This window comes from Saccostrea echinata, unplaced genomic scaffold (assembly GCF_033153115.1).
Source record: "Saccostrea echinata isolate AGI-Se365-2 ecotype Australia unplaced genomic scaffold, CSIRO_AGI_Sech_v1 ptg000029l, whole genome shotgun sequence".
Classification (NCBI taxonomy): Eukaryota; Metazoa; Mollusca; class Bivalvia; order Ostreida; family Ostreidae; genus Saccostrea; species Saccostrea echinata.
The window spans coordinates 18720904-18733746 of record NW_026889778.1 but is presented as its reverse complement, the minus strand read 5'-3'; the positions used below and the strand labels follow the sequence as shown (position 1 = coordinate 18733746).

Sequence of the window (12843 nt, the reverse complement as noted above, 5' to 3'; positions counted from 1 at the left end):
TAGCATAATTTTGACAATTAAATACTGTACACATTCTTTGAGTGCAAAAAGGTCGCATAATTGATCATGCGAAGTAATATGGATTTTTTTTCTATGCGCGCGAGCTTCACCTTTATATAAAACATTATGTTTTATAATAAATACTGCATGTATCTGAGGTAACATTGAAAATTTTCACCCAAGAAAACCATTGTCAACCGAGGCACAGTAGAGGGTAACAACTTACATTGAAAATTTTCGGTGGACAATGGTTTTCTTGGGGTGCATCTCGATTGACAATGGTTTTTTGGGGGGTTAAAATGTTCAGTGTTACCCTCAACTACAGGCAGTATTTATATATTATGTAAAAATTTCTTATTAATCATTTCTATGCTGTTTTATATTTTTTACCAACTATTTTCAATTTTGCACTAGTGACCTTGACCTTTGGGGTATGATCTTGAAAACCAATAGGGACCTTCCTCATAACATACATGTAAGCATCATAACTGAAAATCAAATAGATAAATTAAAAAATCCAGATATTATTCAAAAACAAATGTTTTATGTCCATATTGTGGTGCCCTTGACCTCTGACCTTGCAAAACAGTAATAATCTTTCTCACATGGTGTGGTACTACTTGTAAATTATGTACTCAACTGAGTAAAGCACTCAAGAGTTATAATCCTTAAACCAGTACAAAGTCTGTCCATCCTCCAGCCTGTCAGGCCATCAACAGTACAACAAACCCCAAAATTTTGTAAAGTTGGTAGAAAAATGCATGAAGATTTGTCCTCGTAGAAGTGAGAAAAAATCCATAAAAACCTTCATGAATTTCTTGCATCTTATTTTGTATAAAAACTGGGAAGAAACCGCCCAAACTAACTGAATGTCAAATTCCAATGTGACACTAAATGTCTGGATCCTTCTAAGAAATAACTAATTGTTTCAGAATCAGATATATTTTTATTGTACTAACAGTTACAAGTATTTAATCCCAATAACAGGTTTAATAAAACACGTATAGATTTTTTGTGTAAACACTTTTCCAAAATAAAAAAAAAAACAAACAAACGAACATAATTTTAATTATGTTTTATTTTCACTGAAATAATTAAGATCAGACAAAGCGCCTTTATTACTAGAATTTGATAACATCGTTACGAACAAGAGGCCCACGGGCCTTATAGGTCACCTGAGTATCATGCAACAACTTTCCAACAATTGAATTTGGTTCATGTTTTAACCAGAGGCCATGAAATTCACAATTCTGAAAGAGGCACAACTGATAATCATAACTATACACTTAGAATGCTTATTTTGATTACTTAATACCCAGAGGCAGATCAGAGGAACAAAGAAAAATGCATTTCCACTATATAACCAGTAGTGCCACATCCCACAGGAACCACTGACCCTGGGGCCACATACTTCACAATTTTCGAAAAGGCATCTTTGCTCATCATAAATGGTTGATTAATACCAAACAGCAGTTTTCAAAGCATTAATTCATTTTCAGTATATGATCATTAGAGCTCCCCCCCCCCCCCCTATGGTACCCCTGACCAAGGGGCCATAAAATTCATCATTTTGGAAGAGGCACCATTCCTCATTATAACTATGTACTTAGATCATCAGCATAATTCCCAGGAGCAGAGGAGAAGATTTTCAAAGAATTAATGCATTTTCACTATATAATCATTAGAGCCCTGCCTAACACCAGAATCCCTGACCCAGGGACCTTGAAATTCTAAATTCTTGAAGAAGCACCATTGCTCATTATAACTATGTAATTAGATCATTGGCATTATACCCAGGAGCAGAGGGGATTTTCAAGAATTAATGCATTTTCACTATATATAATCATTAAAGCCCCACCCTAACACCAGAATCCCTGACCCAGGGGCCTTGAAATTCTAAATTCATGAAGAAGCACCATTGCTCATCATAACTATGTAATTAGATCATTGGCATTATACCCAGGAGCAGAGGAGGAGATTTTCAAAAATTAATACATTTTCACTATATTTAATCATTAAAGCCCCGCCCTAACACCAGAACCCCTGATCCAGGGGCCGTGAAATTCACAATTTTGGAAGAGGCATCATTCCTAATCATTACTATCTAAATAGTTTATCAGCTTAATACCCAGAAGCAGAGGAGAAGATTTTTAAAGAAATAATATATTTTCACAATATATTCAACAGAGCCCCGCCCTAGCACCAGAACCCCTGACCCTGGGGCCATGAATTTCACAATTTTGGTAGAGGGCTCATTGCTTATTACAATCATGCCAACAGTTTGACTGCTTGATGTCCAGGAGTAAAGAAGAAGATTTTTAAAGATTGCACTAATTTTAGTGGTTTTGGCCCCACCCCTCAGGCCCCCAGGGGGGCAGGGACCATGAAATTCATAAATTTTGTTTCTCTTCACCCATAGATGCCATATGCAAAAATTGGTTGAAATTGGTTGAGTGGTTTGAGAGAAGAAGCTGAAAATGTTCAAATGTTAACACACGACGGACGACTGACGACACACGCCGACGGACGAAAACAGATAGCAATAGGTCACCTGAGTGACTCAGGTGACCTACATATGCAGGCCTTATGTGCTCAAAGCACAAAGAGGACTAAGTAAAGTAAGCATTACAAAAAATGATTCCGTCTTAATCTGTCTTGCATCCAGAATGGTGTCAAATTTTTAAGTATAAATTTCATATGGATGTTGAAAAAAAAAAACAACAACTGTGAACTGGAAGTCATAATAGTCCTGAATGAATGAAGAGCATGCAAAAGAATCACCAAGTTAAATCTTGGCACAAACAATTCAAGGATTTCATTGCAAATTAATTTTTCAGATTTCAGATTTAAGTATGAGCCAATTAATGGTCAGCCCCCCAACACAGTCACACTCCTGACCATTGACTGAAAAAAGCAATCCAATCAGTGTATAGATCTACATAAATTGCATTGAAGGAAATGCATGAATTTGATCATCTTGATCCATATTAGGCAATACCCATGTAGTGCACATCTTGGCAAATGTACATAACTAAGCAGATTAAAGACCATCAAATGTCCTTGTAAATAAGCTCATATTTTGGGACGTTGGCCGGGTCCAGAGGGCTTGTAACAATAACCTTGCCCTTCATTGCTCCTCTGTATATAACTTCTACCACATCTATTAAGTCCTGCTTGTTTCTGAAACTGCCTATGAATTTGGTGTGGTCTGGGGTACTACAATAAACATCAAACAAGAAATGAATGTAAAATACATAGGACAATGTGTCCTATCCAACCTCAGAGCGGGCCACCTTATCTTTACATGCTTAGAAATGTCTACTTTGCGTTTATTATAATGCTTACATTGGTAATAATTGTTAAGCTTAGATACAATTCTTTCCATATCATGTGAAATAAAATAATCCTGGAATTTTAGAAAATTAACAAGAATATGAATAAACTTTATTTTGATACTTACCCCCCCCCCCCCCCCCCCCCCCCCCGTCAACCTTTATGTGCTGAGCATTGAAGAAGAATATGAATAAACTCTATTTTGATACTTACCCCCAGTCAACCTTTATGTGCTGAGCATTGAAGAAGAATATGAGTAAAATTTATTGTGATACTTACCCCCAGTCAACCTTTATGTGCTGAGCATTGAAGAAGAATATGAGTAAAGTTTATTTTGATACTTACCCCCAGTCAACCTTTATGTGTTGAGCATTGAAGAAGAATATGAGTAAAGTTTATTTTGATACTTACCCCCAGTCAACCTTTATGTGTTGAGCATTGAAGAAGAATATGAGTAAACTTTACTTTGATACTTACCCCCAGTCAACCTTTGTGTGCTGAGCATTGAAGAAGAATATGAGTAAAGTTTATTTTGATACTTACCCCCAGTCAACCTTTATGTGCTGAGCATTGAAGAAGAATATGGTAGATGGTATCAGGGTAATATCGAAGTATTTGGTGTAAACTGGAACTTTATCAACATCAACAATGTAGATTTTAGCCATATTCGCCAATTCTTGAGAACATTTGGCAAGCTGAAGTAAGAAAAGCAGTGGTGACATTATGACAAAAAGTGGAATATGTTTCTATAAGAGTTTTTATGACTGTATAAAATGAACAAAAGCTTTCAGAAAGTTCAACCTTAAGTTTATGGGCAATCCCATACTCAAAAATTAATAGTGGCATACAACATTACAAAATATCATATGCAGTTCATTTTAGAAGCATACTTGCCAACCTCCAACATGTAAAAATCTGGTCATGACCAGATTTGGAAAGTAAAAAATCTGGTCATAACACGTAACGGCATATTTATCATGATTAAATTATATAATTATATATATATAGGTATTTGTATAAATTGAGAATTCTTTTATTAAAAATAGGCTTTAACTTACAATGACAAAAAATTTATATATATTGATTAAATTTACATGTTAAAAAAGAGCAAGGAAGGTTTCATTATTCAGTATTGACCTAAATTAAGTGTGCATTTTTTTTTTAAAAGAAAGCCTTTTCAGAATCTGCATTGCTGATTTGAAGCACATGTTCGTGCTAAATTTGAAAGTATTCCAATATTGGTTTTGATGTTACCCCCCCCCCCCCCCCCCCACAAATTAATTTAATTAACAAGTACAATATGTATTAAATGTACAGTTAGGCCTATACTATCTTCGATCACTTTATTTTATCTGATGAGAGTTGTTTTCCAAGATTTCTTGATATGTACATATTAAATATCGTTTCTCTTTTTTTCTTGGTTCAATGTGTTCCTGCTGGCCCTTATAACGGTCTAGTTCTATCGGAAGCCATTTTAAATTGACTTCAATCTTTGTCTTGTCAAAACAACTCCCAGGTAATTGTTTATACCTGCACTGATAATTGCCATCGACATTGTGATTGTTTACGTATATCCAAGCTTGGGTTGTAACTAGAAGTTAAAAGTGCAATCTAATTTACGAACCAAATCCGGAAATCGGTGTTCGGCAAAAAATCGGGTGAAAAGCATGACCCGCCGTGTCATAAAAAATAACCGGGTTAAGGGTCGAAAAATCGGGTGTAACCCGACGAAATCGGGTGAGTTGGCAACTATGTTTAGAAGTAAGTCTTTCAATGTTGAATTTGTTTGATGAATCACTGCTGAAACCCTAAGATTCACTGTGTGTGTTTGAAAAAGGGGGAGACTAGAAATTGTTTCAAGTTTAATACGCTGTACATCCTAAAGTATAGATCGATTAGTGAATTTCATTATGGATATCTACCAAGCACAGTACAGAGGGTACTGTATCTAAGTCGCAGCAATATTGTAATCACGTTTTTCTACAACTAGGCCTACAACAAAGTAGATAGAACGTTCTATCGTTAAATTGATATTGCCCTACGGACCCGGTTTAAGGCTGTGATGAGGGCTTGTCCTGAGACACAGTTAGATTATTCTAACTAACAACAAAGCTGCCATACATTAATAGGGTATTAAATTATAAGTAATGCGCCCCAGACAAGATTAGTCAAATGAACGAAAAAAATCGCTTTGAGGACCCTACAGATGAGAATGCCTGGTCTGATCATTGAAAGTAGTTTTATTCAAAATGCAAATCAACCGAACTCTGATCATCTGTTGATTAACTTTAAACAACGGGTTGGTGGTGGCAATAAAAACTTAGTATAATGCAATCTTACCAAATGATCTAGTTGTAAGCATGTTGAATCTTGGTCTCTACCAAATCTCAGTAATAAAACAACGTCCGTGGTCTTTGAAATAGCTCTGTCTACGTCTTCTTTGGTCTCCAATGACTCAAGCAAGTAACTCATGATAAAATGAAAGTAGAAAATTTTACTTGATTCTTGAGCCCGAGTCATTCCAGTATCCCAAGGTGGATGATTGTATTCCAACTAATGAGGTGTCGTCATGTAATTGGGACTTTATAAATGTTATATAATCGATTCTGCTTGTTTAAGAAACCGTTTATGAAGTTAGAATCACTATTTAGTGAGTAGAGAACAAAAGTACATTATCCCGAATTGTCTCGATATATAGCACACGTGTTCAGATGACTGTGAGATTTTCATCGTTCTTCTGACTTTGTCTTGGTGGAAAGACTCATTTCATACGGAGATTTTTGATATGCCAAAGTAGTTTTATATCTCCTCTTCCTATACAGAGTTGGACATGCGTATCTTTGGCAAAGATTCTTTGTGCAGACAATGAGACATGTACAGACCTTGCTACAGTGCAGGCTGAATAAGTAGATAATGACATTGATGTAAGTATTTTAAGGAGGGATTCTTGTCTGGTTTCTGACTAGATGAAATATTCAAAGTATATTGGCTTATATGTTTTGTATATTCAGATGCATCAGATTTAAAAGATCATATTTTTCTTTCCTCATCACAATTGTGCAACTTTAAAGGGAAATGTTAAACTGAGTTTGAAATCTAGCAGGGACTATATTTTTGGCGGAATGGCAGTGTATGAAAATAACTTCTATTCTGCCTCTCAAAATAATTATAGAACAATGAATTTAGTTATAATTTTTACACAATCAAAGACTTGGAGAAAATGTTTAAATGTAAGTTAAATTAATAATAAGAGACTAAAGTTTTAAAATATATCAAATAAATATGATTTTCCAAACAAACTACAATTGTGTTAGCTTTTAAAAGCTCCAATCTAAGTTCAGATTTGAGCCAACAATCCGTAAAAAGTGTTTTTTCTCTCTTAGTAAACAGTCAAAACTTTTTGTTTTTGTATCATTTTGTATCTTTATGTGACAACTTTACCATATGTGAAAATAAGAAAAATTTAAATATAGGAAGCATATAAAAATAACTAAAATATCTTAAAATTTAAAGAAAAATAGAGAAAATTCGGATCAGCCAATATCCATTTTAGTTAAATTATGTCAATTTGGTAATATCATCTTATAGACCCTATATGGTAATATCTCTTTATGCAAAAAGAAAAACATTTAATTTATTGAAATAAAGTAGGCATCGCATTATAGGCATCAGTAATTTTTTATTCTAGACTTAATGTCCAGGGAAAAGGTACTGACCTTGACCTGACCTTGCCTCTAATAAAAAACGGTCAAATTTAATCTAACTGATACCGTCACTTAGTGATATTGTCTTCTTGATTCTGTGAAAATTTCATTGATTTCTAAATATAAGAAATAAGTGTTCTTATGAGAAGAATCCCTCCTTAAAAGAAAAAATGATATAAAAGCAGAATTTTCAGTATGTTAGCAATATTTAGTTCTTGACATTTTTAATTGATGATTTGTTGGATATTGTTTTTGACATTTTTAATTGATAATTTGTTGGATAATTTGTTCAGATGTTTTTTAGATATTTATTATTTGTATATGTATAATATTTGTATTCTAGGTTGATTGGGGAAACTCAAAGGTGATACTTAATTTTCCAGCAAAGAATGTCCTCCATAAAGTTATTAGGGAGGTAAATATAAATTAATTATACCTGTATGTATTTATTAATTAAATAGACTTTTTATTTATATTATTTAATTTTATTTATTTATATATTTTTATTTTTATTGACTTAAAGAATTATCCTTGGATAAGAATACACTGACCTAAAAGTTACTTGCACATGTTATTGTACCCTATATTTTGGGGTCAATTTTTTTTTAAAGTATACAATTAAGTCATGCAACTATCTTTAACATGTTTAACAATGTTTAAGTTCATAGAGTATGGAAGTGGTTTTTTTTTTTTGTTTTTTTGTTGTCAGCAATTGAAAATAAACTTCAGTTGCAGTTAAATATGGTGAATTATGAGTCAGAATACAAAGTCAATAATACATGTAATTGTTGATAACATGTGTGTACAGTAAAACTCGGTTATAACGAAGTCACTGGGACCTATGAAATTACTTTGCTATATCCATAGTTCGTTATATCCGTATAAGAAGTTTGTTAAATTTGTATAGCTGGGGATCCAAGAAAAATTTGCTATACATGCCTGAATTCGCTGTATCAGTGTTCGTACTAAATGAGTTTTACTGTAATTGGAACATTATTTGTTTGTCTGGTTTAAGAGATTACGGAGCAGTGTTTAAAACTCACCGTAAAATTAGCCAGACATGCAGGGCTGACTGTTAGTAAAAGTTAGCAGCCCTGCCAAAGATCTACTACTATACAATTATTGTTGGTTTTTGAGGTCAGTAAGATGATTTAGACACCTGATGAGTACAATATTCACTGAGCCTGAAGGGCGAGGTTAATATTGTACTTCAAAGGTGGCTAAATCATCGTATTGACCAAAAAAACAGCAATAATTGTTTTATTATATGATTTACTGAGTAAACAACATACACTCATTAAGCAATCCATGCCATCTTACTTGTTACTGAAGTACTAGCCGAACATAATGAGAGAAACAGGGTTACATTGAAAGGAGAAAAAATGACAACCTACCTGAAAACAAATCTTTGACTAGCACCCCTCCCCCCCCCCCCCCCCCCCAAAAAAAAAAGGGAAAGAATTCTCCCAACTCCAGATTTTATTTGGTGGGATGTAAAGGTCCAAAAAAGAGGGGAGGGGGCTTTCATTGAAAATTTCTATCTTTAAAGTTTAATTTAAAACTTTACATTCTCAAAAGGTAGGGAGAGGGACAGACCTCCTGCAACCCCCACCCAACCCTCACCCAAGAATGTTATGTTCATATGAGTGGAAGTCAGGTGCAAATGAAATAACTTTCCAAAACTATTTGCATCAATTTGGAATTTCCCTATCTATTTTTGGTCCTATGTAGAATAAATAATTCCTTATATTGACCTGGAATGTCACGTGCAGGTCAATATAATGTAGTATTTTTCTAACATTGTTAGATTTCAGCCAATCAGAGAAATGGGAATTATTCAATCATATAATAAATGTAATTATTCTGAGACAATAATTGTCTTTTATAAATTTTTTTTTGATTATATAACTTGGACCAGGTCACCATAACTTCGGTCCCGAATCCATAGACAGAAAAATTCTTCCTCTTGGCTTGTTACACTTTGCTACCAATACTAAGTTGATTTGAGAGAGATTTATCATATATATTAATTGCGTCGATAGATGCAAAATTTGTGCACCTCGGGTGATCGGGTGCATGGTTATTTCAAACACTCTTACAGAGTAATTTTTTTCCTAAGATATTTCAGGAAACTCTCAGAAGCTAACTGCTACAGAAAACAAGATCAATGGAACCGGATGTTTTCCTCACCAAGTCAGTCAGTGAATGGGAAGCCAGTCTTTTATCCAACTGACCAGATCAAGAATTTGGAGGATTTTGAAAGATTTGCTAGTCCTGAAGAGAAAGAGCAGCTGCAGAAAATTCAGTCAGAGTACCAAACCCTCCGTAGAATGGGCAAATTGGAAGTGAGTTACTGGGAATGGTGCACAATCAGTCTTCATCCCAAATAAAGGAGAATTTTGGCTCAAAAAGATGTCAGGCAATTAAGCACACATTAGCCCTGTTCACAAAAAATCTTACAATTAATTTTCATTGTTAGAGAAATCTTACGATTTTACTCCTTTTCACAAATATTCTTACGGGATTCTTATGTGTAAAATTTGCTGTAACTTTAAGAGAGCTCTAACTTCTTAATTTAACAAAAAAATTCAAAGAATTGTGGTCCCCTGCTTTTGGTGTTTTAGTGTATGGGATGCGTATTGTAACTTAGTTATATCTAATTGTAACTGAATTCAGCCAAAGTTAAAATTTTTGATAGGTAGGTCAAACTTCTAGGTCATGGTCATTAGTTGCAAATAATGTACCTTTCTGAAAGGTGTTGTCATAGATATTGTAGATGTAAAATATGAAAGCCCCATATTTTCTTCAAAGGTTATAACCAATGTAAAAAAAAAAATTAAAAAAGAGTGTAGGTTGAGCTTAAAGGTCAAGGTCACGAGATCAAAAACTAAAGGCCCTAGTACATTTAGAAAAGTCTTGAAACAGGTAATGCACATGTCAAATATAAATGCCCTATCTTCTCTCATTTATAAGTTATCAACAATGTTAAAATTTTTGGAAATTAATACGTCAAACTTCAAGTCAAGGTAAGGGTTAAAACATAGTACATTTGGTAAAGTATTGATATCTCAAATACCATGGATATGTCAAAGTGATTTGGAAGTCCCAACCACAAATTCATAAAGTATTTAAGCCTCGATACATGTATCTCAAATCTTTGGATATTTTAAAGTCTTTTCTTGGTCCTATTGAGTTCAAGATAACCGAGTTTAACTGTAATTATGCAATCTTATATTTTCAGATAGAGCTTTCAGATCAACAGTGGTTGATTCTAATGAATCTGGACTCAGTTAAATCTAGAAGGAAAAAATTTAAGTATGTTTAAATTAAATATTTAGTACATTTAAAGCAAATATTTGTGCATTTAAAGTAAATATTTAGTGTGTTTAAAGTAAATATTGAGTGAGTTTAAAATAAGTGATTTTAGCTTAAAAATTCATACAAATGGTTTAATTTAATGGTTATGTTTGAAACAAATAATGTTTCCATAGAGATCTTTTTATAAACCACAAATTGTAGGATTTTTCAAATGAGGCAAAGGGAGACGACTAGGGAAAGAGAATATAAAGAGAAGGAAGAGTTTGTACCCGACAACACAGGCTTTTATAAGAGACTCTACACTACCACAGAAAAGATGCTCGTTAGGAGTCGCGTTGCCCAGGCAATGATGTTAGAGGACCCCATTCTGATAGACTTGGGGCTTACGGAGTCATTAGTTTACACAGAAATTCTAGAAGTGGCTAATAAGATTCAGTTATTGGTAGCTTCTATCAATGCATCTGCTTTTGAAGTATCGCCGACACTGAATATTATTTTGTGCAATGTTAAACCATCGTTGGAGGAGAACGAAGTGTTAAAAATTCTAAGAATGAAATATATGGCTAAAAACGCTCGATTAGAAGATCTTCCATTTTCCCTAGTGACAGAGAAAAGTTATCTAGAATTATTTCCGAGGGAAGATTTAACGTATTTATCGGGCGATGCCAGGAAGTATTATTATCCAGGGGAAGATGGGATACCAATCATAGGAGCCGTTGTAGATCAAAAACATTCGGAGAGCTGCAAATTGTCATTCAGCAAGGCATTTAAAGATGACATTAAAATCCGCAGGCTTCCGTTTGAATTTGACAAAACGTAAGTTAAAGAATGATTTCATTTTGTTTTCACCAGAGTAGACTTGTTGTGCATGATAATGATACAAAAATATGATTTTGGACTTAAAATCTTATCTTTTATTGAGGATAAAAGGATGACTGCACTTAAGGACAGGAAAAATTTGCGACAAAATAAATTTTCAAAACAAGCATTTTGAACATTCCTGCAATTTAAAAATGACTTGTAAGGTAGCATGTTTTCTGCTAACTAATACATTGTGTTCAAACAATTCGTGTTTGTTAATTTTTCGGGCATTGATTTAAAATCTTCATCTGTACTAACATGGATGTGGCCATATTGTTAATTTTATTTTGAAACCTTTGTAAATATTGTACATATGCCATACAGAATAGAGAGGGAGATGGGAAAGAGACATCACGTTTATATTTAGCTCTACTGGTCAGAGACCAGATGTCAAAACTAAATTTGAAATAATTCTTTTACACAGACATGAATTATTTTGATATCTTGAGTGTGATTGTATTTTATATATTATCAAATTGATATATTGACAAAAAAAGGAATTCTATAATATTCTAAAAAGCTGAATTTTATCCAAATAAACTATTATCTGAAAGTACAAATTTAATATGAATTTCAAAAATTCTAATATTTCCTTTTTTTTCTTTTCACACAGGAGAAGGAAGCCGCTGAGGTTATCACTGAACCAGATTGTGGAATATGTGGCAAAACTGAACTTTACGTGTGATCCGGTGCAAGCCGGTAGTGTTTTACCAACGAAAATAATTAAAAATGACGATGATATAGAAGATAATGGACATGACTAAATTTTCAAAATTTTAGAATAAATGTTTAAGACATAGCATTTGGGTTATATATTTGATGGGTGGTCTGATTGATTTTAACATCATTAATATACCAGATTATGGATGAAAAAATACTTTTTTTTAAAAGTTTATCCAATGGCCACTCTTAATAGTAATTCCATCTTCATTCAAATTGCTTTTTTTGATAAACATTAGATCAAAGGTCAACTTCACTGGCTTTCAGTTACATGTATCATCACTATCTAAATCCAGATTGATGGAAGGGGATGGGGATACAAAATAAAATTCATTATTCATCTGAATGCTTCTATATTTGTTTATATGATATGTAAAAATATGACTTCAGAAAATGCACAATAACCCATCAGAAGGTACCCAATTAAAAACAATTGTAACTCTGAGGAAGGGGTATCCCTCCCACAATCCCCTCTCCATTCAGAAACCTTGCAGGGCCCTGCAAATTTAAGGCCAAAAGCATGGAAATTTAGAAAATGTCTGATGCAATGATGATAGCATGTTACCTTGACCTTTGACCTTAAATTCACATAGAACCTTATAAAAATCTGCTGTGATTTTTCTAATGATCATTTGTTATATCTATCACCTTACTTTCTTTTAAGTTACCCGGGTTAACACCCCCTCCCCTTTTTTCAGCGCAATAGGGAGGAAGAATATCTTACAAGTCCTCGAATACAAATTTTGATTCAAACTTATAAAGTACTGAAGTCAAGGCCGTATGAAACTTTATATAGAATTAATTGATCTTGAAAAATAGCGATTTTCAGTATTGACAACCACGTTTCAAGAATATCAGGTAAAATCTCTTCTACGTATGCTTGGTAGGAATACACTCTCTTCCTCTG

At 33.6% G+C, this 12843-nt stretch overlaps 2 protein-coding genes across 2 annotated transcripts; one reads left to right on the top strand and one right to left on the bottom strand.

The window, feature by feature from the left end:
* Positions 1-1060: 1060 nt before the first annotated feature.
* LOC133195681 (thioredoxin-like protein 4B) lies at positions 1061-5847 on the bottom strand. Its single transcript, XM_061331586.1, has 3 exons — positions 5674-5847; positions 3877-4028; positions 1061-3216 (listed from the first exon to the last, which is right to left on the bottom strand). The coding sequence occupies exons 1-3, from the start codon at positions 5803-5805 to the stop codon at positions 3051-3053; spliced, it is 450 nt and encodes a 149-aa protein (XP_061187570.1). The 5' UTR covers positions 5806-5847; the 3' UTR covers positions 1061-3050.
* Positions 5845-12242, top strand: LOC133195680 (tRNA methyltransferase 10 homolog C-like). Its single transcript, XM_061331585.1, has 6 exons — positions 5845-6257; positions 7381-7452; positions 9157-9382; positions 10279-10352; positions 10557-11171; positions 11830-12242. Exons 2-6 carry the CDS (start codon positions 7427-7429, stop codon positions 11978-11980), a joined length of 1092 nt encoding a protein of 363 aa, XP_061187569.1. The 5' UTR covers positions 5845-6257; positions 7381-7426; the 3' UTR covers positions 11981-12242.
* The last annotated feature ends 601 nt before the right edge of the window (positions 12243-12843 follow it).